A 19,714-nucleotide genomic window follows, 5' to 3' on the forward strand; every position below is an offset into this window, starting at 1 on the left:
CTGTTCTTACCTTTTAAATCTGAAAGGCTTTTAAAAGAAAATGCTCAATGAATAAGTATGTGTGATATTTTTCTCCCATTATCAAAAGGTTTCATGAAGTCTTCAAAACTCTAGCGGAAAGTGATGAAGGGAAGTTACATGTGCTAAGAGTTATGTTTGAGGTCTGGAGGAACCATCCACAGGTAAAAATTATTTAATTAAGCATGTTGAGGTTCTAATTAGGTATAAAGATAAGGCAAGAGTGGTGTTAAAATGTATGAATTTTTTTGATGCTGTGAATGATGTTTAATTCATTCTTAAAATGTAAAAGTGTGAAAATTTGGTTTTGGACTATAATACCTCAACATGTTCTAAAAGTTCAGTAAGAATGCTTGTTGCTTGGCAGTGTATTCGTTTGATAAGAGTTAGTTGTCTGTTCTATCCAGTTTCTACAAAGAAGCACATATTTCTCAAGCCTCAATATAATTGTTTTTATACTGTGTATTATAAAAAGGAATTGAACAAATTTTATAAGATAGTTAGGTTTTTCTGTGATAAAGTTTTTATTTGGGGGATTCAGTTGAAATTATATGCTTTTTTTTTGTACAGGCATTATCATCTAAATTTTTTTTTATTATTATCATTTAGAGTTTTTCTTTCCATTCAATCTTTATTAATATTATAGTATATCTTAGACTACTAGAACCAAGCAGAGGGCAGGATAAATGTTAAGACAAAGTGAACAGATTGCTCATTTCCCTTGCCACTAAAAATGAATTATACAGCCCTGTTTTACTTTTGTAGCAGTAGTATTATTTTGGCTACTATTAGGTGATTTACTCTAGAGATTCTTTTCTCCCTGTAGATGATTGCTGTCCTCGTGGATAAGATGATCCGTACACAGATTGTTGACTGTGCTGCAGTAGCAAATTGGATCTTCTCCTCAGAACTGTCTCGTGACTTTACTAGGTTTGAAGCTCATATATAAGAAACCACATGTATACCAATTCTTAGAGAACACAAACTTTGTGAAATAATTCATAAAAATCCATCATAGCCTTTTAACTTCATTGTATCTCTTATTGCCAGAGGTCACTGATATGAAATATACTGAATCCTTAGGGCTATAAGGTGTGATCAAATGTATGATCAGTCAATTTTGATATTCACAAATGAAGCCAACAGTAAGGCATTCTCAGATTTCCAAACACTCAGAAAACTGACCACCCATGAATGTGTTAACCATTATTCTGAATGATTTACATTTTCAACTCATTTCATGCTCACACACCAAAAAGGAGGTTCCCTATTGTCCACATTTTACAGGATAGGAAAATGTCACAGAGTGCTTCAGTAGCTTGCTCAGAGTCACATAACTAAGTGCAGAGCCCCGATTCAAACCAGGCCTTCTAGAATCAATTCATTGCTCAAGAGCACCATCTTTTCTTCAACACCTAGCTCAAATATTTCTACCTGCAAAGCCTTCACTGACCCCTACCAAAGTCAGAGTGCTCTGCTCTTTTGTCCTATCTGCTAACGTTCTAGACTAACATTTTCTTTATTGGAGTTTTATGAATAGATTGCTGTATTATCTTTCACTTAAACTGTCATCCAAGCCAAAATTTATAGAAGGAAATATTATGCTGTATCCTGAGGTTAGAAGGCCTAGTTCATAGACATAAAAATAAGTGGATATTTTTTAAAAATCAACCATTTATTTTAAAGTATCTACAAGATGATCCTCATTTTTTATTCTATTTGATGATAAAGATAGCTGACGTAAATTTATCTTATTCTTAAAGCCTAGTAGTTGATAGTCATTATAAACTAATAAGTTTCTGAAATCTCCCTAAGAGAATTAGCTTGAGTGGTTAAAGGTTGTGAAATGAGCCTTAGATTAAGTTCAATGCTTGGTATTGACATTGAGAAAAGACAAAATGTATTTCTCCTCCTAATGTTAGTGGTTTTCATAGTTTGCCACTTCAGTGAGTATGTACAGTTACATATAAGAGAAGTAAGAAAAATGGCAAGAATGTAGTATTGCCCTCGGGGAGCTTCCTTGAGTCTACTTGAGTTTAACAAATGGAGATGGATGCTTGCTGGAGAAATATGACTAATTGTGCCCAAATGGAGAAATATAGCAGCCCTTAAGGATGGAATAGATTATAAAATTTGATTATAGGTTTTATTGTCTGCAAGCATAACCTACCATATAATAACCAAATGGCATATTTCTTTAAGATTGTTTGTTTGGGAAATCTTGCATTCTACAATTCGTAAGATGAACAAACATGTTATGAAGATCCAGAAAGAGCTAGAAGAAGCTAAAGAGAAACTGGCAAGGCAACACAAACGGGTAAGTCTTGTGTCGATTTCAAAATGATTAAAGAAGGTTTGGCCGCACCTGGAGAGAATATTCAAAGACTGTTACTTTGTGGTAATTCGTTTTTTCCTAGGCCAAGTTCTGTAGCTGTTTCCAGAAGCAGAGGGGAAAGGATCGGGTAGTCTGTTATGGGTAGTTATACTGCATGATGTAAGCCATGAACTTTACTTTTCCCCAGTTCATCACCTGAGTCAACTTCTTGTTTGCACTTCTAAAAGGAAAAAGGACAATATTATTTCTGATTCTCTGGTGCACGGGGGAAGGGAGAAGACTGTAGATGGCTTATCACTTCCTCAGTACTTTGGAGAGGGGTGTGACAGACACTCCTAGTTTACAAAAATAATTATCATAGTAATAAAAAGTTTAGTATTTTAGATGTTTTGAGGAGAATTAGGGAGCTGATTGCATCCTGTGATTTTGCATAATAGTACTGGTGTTCTCCGTGACAGTACTTTCCAGTGTGAAGCATGTTTACCAAATTAGAACGTGGGGGAAATGTTAAGTGACTTATATGAATGTGCAGGAAGTTTGAGTGCTGGTCTCCAAGTAGACATACATACAGACACATGGGAATGTAAACATACATTCACTAACCTAAAATGCTATAAATGGTGTCATCCTGTTTTTTAGATGTATAAATTGAGGGAAGCATGCTCCAGGGTCACATAGCATGTAAATGACAGGACCCAGTTTTGGCCCAGGTCTGTCACACTCCAGAGATTTCCCACATGCTACATTGTTCTCTGGAAATGTGCTACATGTAGCTGCTAGCACATGTGACTATTTAAATTTTAAATTATTTAAAATTGCTTAAATACAAGCTAAAATTTAGTTTCCTTGTTGCACTGGCCACAGTTCAAGTGTTCAGGAGCCATATGTGGCTAGTGGCTGTTGTAACTAGTAGTGTGGATCTTTGTAGCATTTCCTTTATGGCAGAAAGAGCCATTAAGAATGGTACTCTAGCCTTATCTTATTGTAGGATTAGGAAGACAACTGTGCCCAGGTGCTTAGACTATAAGGAAGACCCCTATTACATGTGTGTGTAGAGTTAAAAGCAGAATTCTGTACAATCATTGAGTGGTTCTGATGATTTTGCTTAAAGAATGGAAGATGCAAGTATAGATGGGCCTTAGCAGTAGAGTAGTATCAAGAAGGATTACCAGGCTTTCTAGGTTCTATGCGTGACACCCATCTTCATGCCAAAAGAAACCTGGTATGTAACATACCGAGAGCCAAGAATAGCTCAGCCATCTAACCTCTTACCCTTTCCCTTCTTCAGTAAAATGAAGATAAATCTTGCCTTTTATTCTGCCTTATTTTGTCAGCCAAATAAGCAAATGCTGTATATTCTTTTCCAAGAGTGCTGCTTTAGCTACTTGTCAGTAGGCCTTTTTCTTTTTCTTTTTTTTTCCCCCTTTCTCAACATTTTTATTGGTACATTATAGTTTTACATAATGGTGGGATTTATTGTTACATATTTAACAATACAATTTGACCAGGATCACTCCCGGCACTTCCTCCACCTTGCCTGTCTCCCACCTTGATCCATTCCTTCCACTGACCTTCTTTGATTTCCATGAGATCTTCTTTTCCTTTTTCCTCTCAAGCTTCCACATATGAGAGAAAACACGCTTCCTTGACTTTCTGAGTTTGTCTTATTTCACTTAACATAATGGTCTTTAGTTCTGTTTATGACTGAATAAAACTTACTTTGAATATATACCACATTTTCTTTATCTATTCATCTGTTGATAGACACATACTGTTTCCATAGTTTTGGCTATTGTGAATTTCGCTGTTGTAAATGTGGGTATGCGTGTATCACTGTAGTGTGGTGACCCTAATTCTTCAGGATAAATACCTAGGAGTGGATAGCTGGGTCATATGGTAGTTCCATGCCTAGTGTTTTGAGGGGCCTCTGTAATCATTTCCATTGTGGTTGTACTAATTTACAACCCCACCAATAGTATAAAAGTGTTCCCTTTCCTCCCCATCCTCGCCACCATTAATTATTTGTATTCTTGATGGCTGCCGTTCCTGCTAGTATGAGATGAACTCTCAGTTTAGTTTTGATTTAAATGCTATATACTCTTCAGAGGAAGTTGGAAGAAATAATTAAAGCTGTACAGGGGTAGATTGAGCCCATTATTACCATCAGAGTCTTGAACAGTCTGCTTTAAATTACTACATGTCACTTGAAGCTATTTCTTATTTCTGATGAGAATGAACAACCTGGGCTATGAGCTGCAGGAGGGCCTGTCCATCTTTTCCGCGTGGTCCATTAGGGATGAAAGATTGACAGGGTACCTTCCTGTTGTTAACTTCACACAGGTGGTCAGGCGGTATTATTTGATAGTCAGCACTCCCACTGCTGTTCCAAGACAAGTGTCACTAAATTTCGCTGGCCTAGCAAGTACCGATAAAACTTAAGTGAAAACGTGTTTCTGAACCAAAAGAGGACCTGGAGATTTTTTGAGATGGCGGGGGGTAAGGGCCTTTTACCATACATATAAGTTTCCCCTTACATACACACATACCCCTCTTCGGGGATTGAATCTAGGTTCTCTACCACTAACGTACAGCACTAGGTGTATACTAATATACTAATTTTTTAAATTTTATGGTAGAGTTTTTCTAAATTTACTGAGGCTCACCTCAAACTTGGTGATTTTCCTGCCTTGACCTTCAGAGTACCTGGGATTACAGGTGGGTGCCCAACAGAATACAAGTCTTTGAATAGCATTTGACCTGACACAATAAAATCCTTCCCTTTCTTTAATGGGATTTAATACACTGGAGTTGTAAATAATGCCCTTTTGTCCCTGTGCTTTCTGCAGCGAAGTGATGATGATGACAGAAGCAGTGACAGGAAAGATGGGGCCCTTGAGGAGCAAATAGAAAGGTTGCAGGAAAAAGTGGAGTCTGCTCAGAGTGAGCAGAAGAACCTCTTCCTCGTCATATTTCAGGTAACTTGGTTTGGCACATTGACATGTAGAGGGAATCAATACATCTCTTTCATTTAAAAAAAAAAAAAAACTTATTTTCAATTATAAAAGGAATGCATGCTTATTTACAGAAAAGTTTTAATAATACAAAAGTTTACAAAAGAAAATGTTAGTATTTGGAGGCCTCCATGTATTCTTAGTTCTGTGCTGTGTACTTAGTATTGAAATGTCTGTTTCATATTTAATTATTCCCTATTGTTGATTTAAATGATTGTTAACAAAATGGTCATCAGGATGCAAAACAGTGTCCTCTTAACATTTCTGATTATTTTCCCAGAATAGAGACCCAAAAGTAATATTATAGAAAAATTTAGACATTGAATCATTATGTATTGCCCAAAAGGATGCACCAATTCAAATTATTACTGGTTTCCTTTTCTAGATTACAATATTCAGTGAATCATGAGAGTTAGGAGCACACAGCTCAAAGACTGGGTGGAACAGGCCATACTTGAAAGTCTCTGTCATGAGTTTTTTTCTGAAATATAAAATTACCCCTCTAATACTTCATCTTCATTCCTCCTTTCCAGCGTTTTATCATGATCTTGACTGAGCACTTAGTACGATGTGAAACTGACGGAACCAGTGTATTGACACCATGGTACAAGAACTGTATAGAGAGGCTCCAGCAGATCTTCCTGCAGGTTTGTGAGGAACATTGTTTATGATAAATACTATATTCTCAGCCACAAAGGTTTCCTCGCCAAATTTTTAAGGAGGTTATGTAGTAACCTGTAGGCCCTTTAGTTAATTCCATTTGCTGCTATTCATCAGAATATTTAGGTTTAAATTGGCTTATTATCACATAGACTCCCAATTGAAATTTTCTATGCTAAGGATCTCAAATGTAATCTAAAATAGATTAAAAAAATAAAAACTAAGCAAATAGTAATTGGTTTTATAAAAGTACTTAAAAATCTCATGTTCAGATGATAAACAGTGATCACAGAAGCAAGGTAAGCTGAGGTCTCTTCACATAAGAAACCTGTTAGCACCTGCTCTCGGCTAGATTTAAGTTAGAATGTGGAGCTGATTCTTTGTAACTTCAGACACTAATCTTCATTTGTTTGTTCTAGAAAAATCATGAATGCAAAAGTCATTAGGAGTTCCTCTAGATTTTTTTCTTATTCACTACCAATTTAAAAAGTTTTAAGCTGTAAGAATCCCTAAGTATACTCAAGTCCACCTAGAAACACATAAAAGAGTGTTTTTGTTGTTGTTTTCTGAAATTTTTATCTTCCTCAGTTAGTCAATGTCTGGGCTGCTTTTTAAAAAGTCCTAAAATATTATGTCCTGACCAGTCTATACTAGTGATAGCCACACACAAGAGCCACTGGCACAGTGTGGCATCATGAGTTACACTTTGGACAGGCTGGTAATGACTGCGTTGTTTAGAAAAGCTGTTGGACACCCCTTTTTTCACATCTCCCTGTACATTTTCTTAATGCTGGGCTTTTGAAGAGTCTGTTATTCCCATGAGCCTGAACTACTTGCCTTTTCCTACTTCCTCTTCTCATTTCACAGCATGGGTGGGCTGCTGAGGTAGATGTTTTCCATGATTGTTTACTTGCTATGACTGACCTGAACACCACTTTTCTGTGTCTACAGCATCATCAGATAATCCAGCAATATATGGTGACCCTGGAGAACCTTCTCTTCACTGCTGAATTAGACCCTCATATCCTGGCTGTGTTCCAGCAGTTCTGTGCTCTGCAGGCCTAAGGGTCATATTTTTTTTCCCCTCGTGTCAAGGTTTTTTGTTTTTTTTTTAATATCTTAAAATAATTTGTCTTATTTTTTATGGTTTGAAGGCTTGGTTTCTTATAATAGCCTTCACTTCTTAAAGGAAACAAAGGGGAAGAAGGACAATGAGGAATATGGAAGTACCTTTAATTTCCCTTAAAAAGCAAATATTTCTTAATGATAACAATGTGACAATGACCATGATGTATTATATGTGACAGATACAACTTTTCTGTGATCATTTGATATGTTTTCTCCTTACGGCACAAAACGACAGATTTGAGGTATGTGAAACACTAGAGGTCAACCTTTCGTTATAAAGTAGTAAATAGAACTGATGGGTTTATTACCAGCTAGCATAGCTTTTCACAGCTCATGGATAACCTGACATGGCTGAAATAAAACTAAAAGTATGTTTTTTAATCTTGGTTATTTCATGATTTACCATCTTAGTTTACTTTTTAAATTAATGATTTACTGTTGAAGGCACACTTTCATACTGTTTGAAATTTTCTCTTCAAAATATTTTTCTTAAGTATTTTGAGATACTATTAGTATGTAAAAGTGTTACTATTTTAAGTAGTGATACTCAAATTTGTCCATACCAACTTACCTAGGAATCTGAAGTTACTTAAATAATCTCCAGAGGTAGAAGCTGGACACCATCTTAAAGCTCCCTAGTTGTTTCCAGTTGGAGAACGATGATCTTAGAGCATCAGGTCATTGCCTGTTGCCTCTGAGAGGGATTTGTCCAAGATCATGTAGCAAACCACATGCTATAGTGGAACTGGACACAGATTAGCTAAAACTGTATTTAGATGTCAGCTTGGGTTTTATCTCCATGTGTCTTGATTCAAATAACTAATTCTTGAGGGTTTTTTTCCCTATGTGGTATTGAGACTCAAGAGCATTTTGTAAAATAATGTATCTGTATATAAGGAATTCTCTGACATTTCAAAGTTGTGGGATTTTTAGTCTTTTTTCACTAAAACAATAATAATTCTATAGTTACTGGTAATATTTTTGTGCATCTGCACACCAAAAAAAAGTATAGTAACTTTTTAAACTTATTACATCCTAAGTGTATGATGCATTGAGCATTTTCCATGTTTTGATATATGGTCATATTAGTTTGCTATACATTTTGGTGGCTATGAAACAGTCCATTTAATAGATGGGAATTCCTAGGATTTTAAATACCATACTATTTAAGGAAGGAAATCTTAGGTATACTGTTCTTCTTTCCCATTGCTTTACCACAGCACACAGTATGTAGTTTCAAGTGGCTTCTGTTCACAAGAAGCCAGTGGATAACGTTTAAGGCTCTGATGACTTTATTTGATCTTAAACTGCTTTGTAATACTTCCACATTGCCTAGCATAGGTTAGCTAGCTATACTTGGTCCACATTCTAGAGACATTTGTAGGTGTTCATGTTCATTTCCTTTCTCTTGATCCTCTTTTCATGTATAATGGTTGCTTCTAATAGTTCCTTCATGGATGGGACTCTGCTTTACCTAGTCCAACAGCTATGCATATGGAAAAACTGAACCTAGCAACTGAATTTTGAAGAAATAAAGGTGCAAGAGCAAACATTCAGCAATTGCTTTCCACACTAAGGAAGCTTACACAGACAAAAAAATGGCATGTCACTGTACCTCCTACCTTGCAATGAATCAATATTCCGTTAAATTGTACTGGTGCCATTTAACATGTATTTGTCAATATACTGATGACATACACTGTTTTTCCTAAAATATAGTTAGACCTGAAAGTGAAAGATGACATGAAGCCTTGCCATGTAGATAGCTGGATACCAGGACTATTTTAAATTGATAAAGAATGAATAGAAGCAAACCTCAGCTAGACAAATCTCTCTGTGTATTGGCCTAGATTAGTGCTTATTAACTAGTGGCGGTTATGTGCCAGTTGTTAGATTAATCCTCACAGCAGTGCTCTGAAAGATGATTATACCTCCCTTCACAGATAAAAATAGGCCTATGGAGAAATTTGCCCAAGGTGTCCACAGCTAGGAAGTGGAATTTGTACTTGGCTTCATCTGGCCCCAAGAGCTTTATCCCCCACAATGCAGTAATGCTCTTAGCAGCCGCCTGAACAGCTAGTTACTCTCTTGTCAAAGGAGAAGGTTTTATCCAATCACAGAAATCTGGCTGCCCATTGAGTCAGTTTTACTGAGCTATAATATTTAGTATAGCACATATGAAAAGTCAATACTTGAGAAATACACTGAACATTCCTGTTTTTATTACGTAGAGAACAATTAGTAATTATAGCCTCAAGCACCTAATTACTTGGGTTTGAGTTGTTTTGACTTTGGTCTTTCTCCAAGCAAATCTAAGGAGAAGAAGGACTGCATGAACCCTGTTTATAGTGACAGGATAAAAATCATGTCAAATAATTTGAAAAATATCCAGTTTATCTCAACTTGAATTTTTGTCTATAATTATGCATAGATCCTATAGTCAAACTATTTGATGATCTTTGAACAAGATTAAAGGAAATTCCAATTAGCTAAACTTAATCCAAATGCTTGGGGTAAAGTGAGGTCATAGGCTGTGATCTCCTCCCTTAGAAGCATGGAAGCTAAATAAGAAGTGCTATAAGAAGCAAGTTGCCTTCCCTCCCAGGATCAAAATCAGAATATCTATAAGGCACTCAGCAGTACTTAGGTAAACTAATATCTTTGATCAACAGTCAGATATTCAACCTTCAAAGAAGCTGCTTTCCATTTTAATTCAGCATTTGAGAAGAGCTGTCTGTTTGAACACTTACACGAAGGTCTGCAGTAGTAAGCCCTTAGTGAAAACATGACCAGAATCCTGCAATTTGTTTATTCTTGCAGCATTGACTCCTCAGGACTGCCTCACTGTCCTAGAGATAGAAGTAGTCCTTAAAGTCCTGACAGACTCTTACAACAGTGTACCACCATCCCTGATTGAGTCCAATTCAGTCAACTTTGGCCTTTATTGAAAGCTCTTCTTTCTGCACCATTGGAGGGTTTGCTTTATCCTCTTGCTCCCCCATTTGCAGCTCTGACCTGCTGCTTTAAACCCACTCTACCATTCACCTCCTACAGATCTGATATGCTGCCCTGGACCAGACCAGCTGGACTGTAACTTTCTCTTAAGTCATACAATTATTATTATGGAAGCATTTATGCAAGTGTGTCATTTATGAGGACTACATTGTGGTGAATTCTGAATAAAGCCAATCTAATTTCCTTTAAATATAAATTTCTGTTAAAAAATGTCAAGTGAAACTAAAAAAATCACATTTTTTCATATGTCAGTTCATGGCCACACACAGTACAAGTCTTGCGGTACATGTCATCTTCTAAGTTTTCTTCTGGTCCATACTCATGTTGATGAGCAGTCAATTCTCTTTTCCATACACTGCTTCTTACTGCCCGGCGCAATTCTTTAAAAAAAAAAAAAAAAACACAAAGTTTGTCAGCTGAACCCAAAAATAAATCCAATCAGACTTTCAGCCATGTCTGTGTATTTAAACCATATAGTTTAAATTTATGGCACATCAAAGTTGATTTCACAAACTTGGCAAGCTTTCTTACCTCCCTGCTTGGCTTGTGAAGTCAGTTGTTGGAGTAGTATGACATGAGAGATTGAGAAACAGAACAGGTATGTGGGACTAGGCGCAGTGGCACATATCTGTAATCCCAGTGGCTCGGAGGGCTGAGGCAGGAGGATCTCAAATTCAAAGCCAGCCTCAGCAAAAGCAAGGCACTAAGCAACTCAGTGTGTTTCTAAATAAAATATAAAATAGGGCTGGAGATGTGGCTCAGTGATCAAGTGTCCCCCGAGTTCAATCCCTGGAACACCCCCCCCCCCACCATCACCCCCAAAAAGAAAAGAAACAGGTATGTGGTTAGAATTATAGCAAAAGAGAAACAGAAGTGACAGGAGATAGTGTTGACATCTGACTTTTTCCATGCCACAGCAGGAAAGGGGAATGTCTTTTAATCCAAATTTATAAGTCAGGAACACTGCCTCTAAGAGGCAAGGCAAGTTTTTGCAAGAAAACTAGAAAGCCAGGAACTACCAGTAAAATTCATGTGTTTTCATCTTAGAAAAATTGGTCATGCAATTGATCACGTTTATTAAAAGTTCTTTATTTTACAAAGTGGCAGCATTAGTTTGGGGGGAAGAGCTGCCAATAACTACCACAAAGTACAACCTAAAAATCAGAATCACAGAGTATAAATAGCAGGGGAAAAAACTTTTTTTTTTTTTTTTAACTTTGTTTTATTTTGCAGGTGGGAAAACAGAGCAAAGATATATGTGAACCCAGGTTGTCTTATTCCAGTACTGTCTTTGTGCCACATCATACATTATGTTTAAGTCATTTTACCAAATGAGTGGGGGGAGATGCTTTGAAAAGCAACTTAAGGCTATCACTTTTTTAGAAGTTCACATTGCATATTACCTGAAGACATTTAGTACTCCACTTCAAATGTTTAAGTGGTAGCTTCTATTTCTAATATAATGAATAAAAAGCAACGCTATACTTGTTTACATTTCTGTTCTCATCAGTGATCCAACCAGAGCTCATCACCGTCTTGGACGGTGGTACTACTTATCTAAGAGTATGGGAGCTGTATTTTATAATTTCAGCCATAAAAAATATCCACCAATTATTCGCCTTTTCTTTAATCCATTATAGATCTGTGGTAAGTAGTACCAAAATACTTCTTGAATCTTTGTAATATCTGCCTTAATATGTGGGCTATATGCCAGGCACTGTTCTAAGTACTTTTAATGCATTTAATCCTCAAAACCTTGTATAGATGAGAAAAACAAGGCAGAGAGAAATTATAAATTGCCCAAGGCCAAACAGCCAGTTGCTGGCAAATTACGGCCTAATGTGGGGTCCACATTCTTAACCAGACACATTGTGTCTCCAGGCATGAGGCCCTGAGAAAGGCACATCACTTTCATATTATCAACCAGCAAGAAATGGCAAAATCCCAAGTGAGAAACACTAAAAAGCCATGGCAGGAGAAGGGAAGAGACTTCTGACTTAGGAAGTGTCGATAACATAAAAGACAAGGCTGTGAAAATCCAGAACAGGTTTAGAAAAGACTTGGTAGCCAAAACCAGTATCTGATCTTAGAATGGATCCTGTTCTAAAGTAGAGCCAGTGAAAAAGACTAGAATGTAGATGGCAGTTTAGATAAATACTAACTCAATGCTGAGTCTAGTCAAGTTAATGATGTTACATGGTGATGTTAAGAGAATACTTATGTTAGGAAATACGAGTACTTAAGGGTCAAAAGTGGTGATGTATATAATTTATTAAATAGTTCAGAAGAATAAATATTTGTTTGCATATAGAGTGGGCATGCAAATGACGACTGAATGGCACACAGTATTAACAGATCAGCTGGGTAAGGTGGTCTTTTGTTCTATTTCCCTAGCAACTTTCTGCGAGTTTGGAATTATTTCTAAATTAAAAGTTTAAAAAGACAGTTGCCACCTTGAAGAGGACTCCGACTGGCCAAATTTGGGACAGTTTGAGTATCAAATGAATAATGATGTGACTAAGTACAATACACTGATTTGAGAATAAGAACCCATGAGGCACTCCAACATGTTTTAAAGGGAGAGGGGAGTGTGATGGGGAGGTAGCTCAGTGGTAGAATACTTCCTAGTATCCCAAGGAAAAACATGACTTTTTTTTTTTTTTTTTTTTTTTAATGTTTTTAAAACAGCCTGAGGAGCTTGGTGTGGGGTACAGGCCTGTAATCCCAGAAACCCCAGAAGCTGAGTCATTAGGACTGCAAGTTCAGGACCAACCTTAGAAATTTAGTTGAGACCTTGTCTCAAAAACAAAAGTGGCTGGGGATATCACTCAGTGATAGACTACCCCTGGGTCCAATCTAATACTGCAAAAAGAATTTTAAAAATAAAATGACCTTAGAGATATGATTTTTTTTCCCCAAAAAAGAGGCCAAATAATTGTAGAGGGAATGAAAGAAACAAAATTGCCATTTATATCTACATCAGTAATAACTGCCTCAGGCAAGACTCATCCCTGTATACTAAACATTGAGTAAAGCAGGAATGAAATTCAGTGTCACATTTCTTTTATTCAGTGACACAGGTCACGGGTTCCTGACAGTGGAATCTAGCAGAATGCCTTAACTGTACAGTCAAATCCCTTCAAAGAGAACTGGCAGCATGTGTACACTGGGGTGACCAGGAGTGCTCCTGCCAGATCCACTCCACCTGAATCACATCAAGGAAATTGCAATCTAGGTGAAGGTATGTGGTGGACCAGAGCTGGCCTGACACTTTACAAGTGTCCGGGTATGAAAGATAAAAAGACTGAGGGACTACATCAAAAGAATCCATTCAAATCCAATCCTATCCAAAGAAGGCATCATCCCTGAATGGCCTCTGGATCCAACAGCCAAAAAGTTAAATTTTGAAACAGCTCAGGATCATTGAATGAGTATTATATACTAGATACAGCCTCACATTAGCATTACATTTCTTGAGTTTGTGATTATTTTTAGTTCGGGAGAAAAAACATTATTTTTAGGAGAAACATGCTAAAGGATTTATAAGAATCACAATGTCTGCAATTAACAAACCGTTCTGCAAAATGAGTACATGTGAGAGTAAACCTGGCAAAATGTCAACACTTGGTAAATGAAAATTTTTTAGATTGTAAGTTTTCTTCAATACTTCAACTTAGAAAAACAAAACTATCCATAGCTGAGACTAGAAGAAGGTAGAAAAGTGAGAATAACAAACCTTGGTGGAGCATTGGGAACCAAGGCAGAGCGACACCCTGCACAGCCTGAAAGCCAAAGTGAAGCCAGAGAACAAAACAGGCTGACACTGTGACGGCCCCTAGTACTCTTGGCCCAGAGCTTCACAACACAGAGAGCTGCTACCTCTCCTGGAAATGGGTAAAAATGTCCAAGTCAACCAGTCTTGCTACTGATACCCTGAGTAATTGCTTACATTATCTCCAAAGATTTCCCCCTAATCCTTGTTTCAATGAAAAATATAATACTACCCTAACACTTTCTAGTTTTAGATATCTTAATTTTGCAAAGAGGCCATCTGTATACAAAGAAACCTGATACTGCTTATGAAGCAAACTAAGAATTAGTTGAGAGACACAGATACTTCTAATAGTGGATGGAGGGCAGGAAGTACTGAGTTAGGGTGCCTCTTGTTACCTGGAAGGAAGTTATCACAAGAAAAGATGACAACATATGTAGCTTTGACCTTATTTTATCCTCTGTCAACTAAAATCATTGAGTATAGGGCACTGTGTCTCTCAAGCTCCTCTGAGATAAACCCCAATAGTCATATGAATATAACCATAAGCCCCACATGTACAGCATCTATAACAGGGGCCTCAAAATGGAATTTTCTCACCCACCTCTTGGGGGGAAATGCATAGTAACAATGAAGACTAGTTCATTTCCTTTCTTTTAGTGGTGAATCTCTACCAGTACTAAGAAGAGGCTGAGTATAACTTGAAAGCCTCACCTCTACCTTACTGCCGGAAAAGAGGCCTGCAGACAAAATGTTACACCAACTCCAACTTTCATCCAGTATGAAGGCCAACACATACTGCATTTTAAAAAATATTTTATTAGTTGTTGATGGATATTTATTTATTTATATGCAGTGCTGAGGATCGAACTCAGTGTCTCACACATGCCAGGCAAGTGCTCTACCACTGAGCCACAACCTTAGTCTCACATACTACATTTTTTGAAATCCAGTTAAGCTAAGCAACAATGATGCCACCATTTCCACTTCTGCCTTCTTGGATCTAAGAGTTCTGTAATAAACCTTATCTTTCTCTACACATTGTATTATTTTTACTTTTTTTTCCTATAACTAGCTGAATTCTCAAACTGCTAATGTCTAAGATCATACTCTAAAAGCAGATAAATATAATCTCTTATGTTCCTAAAAAGAAATTTTGTGCCAGCTGCTTTATTGATCAAAACAGAAGACCAAGAGGACTCAGGTTCTGATTTCAACTAAAGAACCTTTCTAACCTGATTTTATTTCTCTCCATTCTGCCATCCACTTTATTTTATTTTTTTAATATTTACTTTTTAGTTGTAGTTGGACACAATACCTTTATTTTATTTATTTATTTTTATGTGGTGCTGAGGATTGAACCCACAGCCTCTGCCCCAGACACACTTTAAACACCTGCATGAAGAACATTTGTGTGTGTGTGTTTATTTATGGGTATCGGGGATTGAACTCAGGGGCACTTGACCACTGAGCCTCATCCCCAGCCCTATTCTGTATTTTATTTAGAGACAGGGTCTCACTGAGTTGCTTAGCACCTCACTTTTGCTGAGGCTGGCTTTGAACTTGTTGTGATCCTCGAGCCTCATTTAACAAGCCATTTCACCTTTCTGGGTCTTTTAGTCATATATAAAATAAAAATGGTTAGATTAGCTGACATCAGAAAATTCCTTTTAACTGCGATGACTAAGACTTGGGGCACAATTTTTTCACTTTAAACAATCAGAGAGGTCTGTTGGTGAGCGTTTGTTTTTTAATACTGTTGATCATATTTAAGATTTAACTGACACCAAATTCTTGACCAGGATACCATTCTCAATCCTAACACCATTCCTACATAAAATATGATTCATCTTAAAATGATGGCTTATATGCTTTTTGGAAATGCAGTTCTTTGAGGTTTAAACTGAGAACCTCAAACAACAATGTACTGAGGACAAACTTCCAAGTCTTTTTTTTCAACCTCTAAAAAAACACTTTCCAATCTATTGGTGACATATCTTTAACAAGAAAGAATCCAGCTAAAGTAGTAAAACAATCCTTCATGATATAAAATGTAGCTACTTACCTTTTACTTTTTTATCAAACTTCTTTTGTTTCATTTTTTCTCTGTTTTCTTGTCTCACTTCCTTTGCTTCTTCTAGTGCTTCCTGACTACCCCAAACTTCAAGGGACCTCTTCACAATCTATAATACAGTCATCTGTAAGTTAGATGTGATTGAGAGTTGCAGGATATTATGCATTATAATTATCAAATCCATAGATACCAAAAAATGATCTAAATCAAGTACAAATGTTTTTTGAAATTTAAATGACATTAACTATTACCAATAAGAAACAACCCTAATAACATATCTCTCTAACCCTAGAAACCCTTAACAGATGTATCATGAATTAGATTATAGAGAGAATAGCTGTCCTCAGAAGGACATGTGGTCAGTGGGTTTGATGAATCTCAGCAAGCTCACCAAAGAAGTCTGTTGACACATTAGCCATTTCAGACCTAAATCTGAGGTCATCTCCAAAAATCCAACCAAAGGAAATCACCAGTTACTACTATCCATCTCCTCCTGGCTCAATACTGGTTTCCATCCACTTGACTAACTTCTCATCTGCAGAATATGAATTAAAAAAAAAAAAATTTGGTACCTATTTGACCTAAAAAGTCTTCATTCTAGTTTTAAAACATGGGATTATATATTGGTACCAGGGACTGAACTCAGGGGCACTCAACCACTGGGCCACATCTCAACCCTATTTTGTATTTTATTTAGTGACAGGGTCTCACTGAGTTCCTTAGCCCCTCACTTTTGCTAAGGCTGGCTCGTGATCCTCCTGCCTCAGCCTCCCGAACAGCTGGGATTATAGGCAAGCATCACTGCACCCAGATTCTGTTACATTTTTTTGAAGAATAGTCCCACATAGTAAGAATTATGCTCAGGATACTTCTCATGATATATTATGGGTAATATCAATTAATGTAGCCAAATCCAAAATTTCTTAACCTTGTAAGTGATATATTTCTATTTCATAAATGCTAAGACATCACATTTTCCACATTTTAACATCTCTGTAAATGCTACATCACCAGTGTATGTAATGAACTTTAACAACAATGAATCAAAAAGTGGATCAGATTGGGGCTGGGGTTGTGGCTCAGTGGCAGAGCACTTGCCTAGCATGTGTGAGGCACTAGGTTCTATTCTCAACACTGCATATCAATAAATAAAAATAAAGGTCCATTGACAACTAAAAAATAAAAAGTAGATAAAGCCAGGCACAGTGGCACGTGCCTATAATCCTAGCAGTGGGAAGCTGAGGCAGGAGTTCAAGGCCAGCCTCAGCAAAAGCTAAGCAACTTGGTGAGACCCTGTCTCTAAATAAAATACATTAAAGGGCTGGGGATATGGCTCAGTGGTTGAGTGCCCTGAGTTCAATCCCCAGTATCCCCCACCAAAAAAAAAAAAAAAAAAAAGTGGATCAGAAGAACTGTACTCTAAATGTAAAGAAGAATATCTTTCTTTTGGTGGTGGTGGTGGGGATCAAACCCAGGGGTGCTTAACCACTGAGCCACATCCCCAGCCCTTTTTAGTTTTTATTTTGAAACAAGTTTTCACTAGGTTGCTTAGGGCCTCACTAAGTTGCTGAGACTGGCTTTGAACTTGTGATCCTCCTATCTCAGAGTGACTGGGATTGAAGGTGTACACCTTCATGCCCAACGGTTAGGAATGGCTATATAAATCGTTTGTACTTACATTTTCCTTTTTACATATACACAAACATGATATATGACAAGAAAACTGTAATAAAGTCTAATGGTACTATTTCAATAACTAAAAACTAAAAGTACCAAGTGATAAGAATACCAGACTCAGTTTAATTACCCACATTTTTTTTCATTTTTAATGGTATTATTTAAAAAAATACATGGTGACTCTCCTAATTGTGTAAGTACAATGAAATTCAGTCTGTTTTGTTTCACAATGTGGTTTTTAAATTTTATTTAAAGATAGGGGAATTTATACTTTATTCCAATTCAAACTGTGCTCTGAAGCAATGCCTCCCAGTATTTTCATATAATGGTACAAAGAGAATATTATTCAAGCATTCTGAAGCAGATACAGGAGGCTGCTGTGACTCTAGGTAACTGGCCTAAGTGCCAGCAGCTTCAGCCACGAAGTAGATAACTCCATCAGCCTGAAACCTGCCTGTGGCAGAAGAGGCAAGCCGACTTTTTTTGAGATATACTGGAGGCACATGGAAGCTTGGCAGCACTCCAGATGGTATCCCCAAGTACAAGTCAGAATTTAGGCCCAGTAGGGTGTTTCTGGGGATATGGGAATGAAGTGTGACCCCTTTTAAATTTTTTTAGTTTTAGAATCATACTCCTAACATCACCCACCAACAACGTATTTGTTCCAAAGTGCAACAGCAAAAAGCAAAGTAAGAAAACATTGTTATTAAATGTTATTACATGTTTATGACAATGTGCAAAACAAGAAATCCTTTTCACTCTCTGTAAGCAAGAATGGAATTAATTACAACTAGTTTATTGTCAAAACTTCACCTAAATCAGTATTGAAAATTCACAAATATAATTCATTAGAGACCTGTAATTTTAAGTAGAGTTTCATATCACCCCATTGTGAATGATGAGGATTCTTCTTCACAATAAATTTAAGAGCTGGTTCTCTTTTTTCTAAATCACAGTCCTTCAGGAGGTATTCTTGTTTTGCTTCTGTTTTGGTAATAAGCTTGTGTTTCTCATCAGCATCTCTGAAAACAGATTAAACTCTATTATATAAATTAGTTATTTTAAATAAATTAAGTTTTCAAATGCCCAGCAACCAAGGGGTATGCACACCAAAAAAAGTATAAAACACTTGTTCCTGCCTGAAACCCCCCACGTTCAAATTAGCAGCTTAAAAATTCTATCAGAAAAGTACTTTATCTGTTACTTGTTCTAAGATATTATATTAGCAGCAGATCCATGTAATTTAACAATTTAAGAATTTCTTTAAAATCCCTCTTATTCCAGATAGGCCTTGAAATGACTTGTTAGAGAAAATGTAAATGAGAACAAGACTCAATGAGAAAGAAAATCTAAACTAAAAAAGGCCAAGATGGGTAAGAAATAAGAAAATATAAGGCTGGGAGTGTAGCTCAGTGGTAGAGTGCTTGCCTAGCATGTGGGAGGCCTTGGGTTTGATCCTCAGCACCACATAAAGATAAATAAATAAAATAAAGGTATTGTATCCATCTACAACTAAAAACATACATATATATTTAAAAAGAAAATATAAAATGCTAGGTCCATTGCCCTCAATATAGCTGAATTTCCAGCTGGCTCTGAGCATTCTCAAAAGCAAGGCAAAAATGGAGACAGAGGCAATTACACAGTTCTTCTCATTCATTTGTTCTCCATCTACATGCCTGGTACATCTACATGCCTGGTACATGTTCAAATAATACAGCCATGTTTTAATGAGAAATAAAGACTTGTTTTAATGAGGCTTCCATTCTAGTTAGAAGACAATCGACAAATATAATGACAGGTGAAAGTGCTGTATGAATACAGATCACGGTGAAGGAACAGCAATGTTCAGGTAGGAGAGTAATCAGAGGCACTGATGATGGGATACCAGCAGAGCCCTGATGAATTCAACAACCAGAGAAAACCTTTCTAGCAGACAGTAGCATGAGAGCAGAGTCTCAGGCAGGAGGGTACTCTGCACCAGGAGCTCACAGGAACAGACACCTGTAACCACACGCTGAAAG

At 36.9% G+C, this 19,714-nt stretch overlaps 2 protein-coding genes across 4 annotated transcripts in view; one reads left to right on the forward strand and one right to left on the reverse strand.

The window, feature by feature from the left end:
- Ncbp1 (nuclear cap binding protein subunit 1) overlaps window positions 1-7,533 on the forward strand; it is a 34,555-nt gene extending 27,022 nt beyond the window's left edge. For all 3 annotated transcript variants that reach the window (XM_027930880.2, XM_027930881.2, XM_071600763.1), the window contains 6 exons: window positions 89-182; window positions 845-948; window positions 2,221-2,335; window positions 5,200-5,328; window positions 5,898-6,011; window positions 6,976-7,533. In XM_027930880.2, the coding sequence (XP_027786681.1) occupies window positions 89-182; window positions 845-948; window positions 2,221-2,335; window positions 5,200-5,328; window positions 5,898-6,011; window positions 6,976-7,089 (670 nt within the window). In that variant the 3' untranslated portion in view covers window positions 7,090-7,533. The remainder of the gene's footprint in view (window positions 1-88; window positions 183-844; window positions 949-2,220; window positions 2,336-5,199; window positions 5,329-5,897; window positions 6,012-6,975) is intronic.
- Window positions 5,429-19,714, reverse strand: part of Xpa (XPA, DNA damage recognition and repair factor) — a 29,031-nt gene continuing 14,745 nt past the window's right edge. The window contains exons 4-6 of the mRNA XM_027930882.2: window positions 18,547-18,712; window positions 16,005-16,122; window positions 5,429-10,547 (exon numbers count right to left, since the gene is read on the reverse strand). Coding sequence (XP_027786683.1) covers window positions 10,399-10,547; window positions 16,005-16,122; window positions 18,547-18,712 — 433 coding nt within the window. The 3' untranslated portion in view covers window positions 5,429-10,398. The remainder of the gene's footprint in view (window positions 10,548-16,004; window positions 16,123-18,546; window positions 18,713-19,714) is intronic.

This window comes from Marmota flaviventris, chromosome 13 (assembly GCF_047511675.1).
Source record: "Marmota flaviventris isolate mMarFla1 chromosome 13, mMarFla1.hap1, whole genome shotgun sequence".
NCBI lineage: Eukaryota > Metazoa > Chordata > Mammalia > Rodentia > Sciuridae > Marmota > Marmota flaviventris.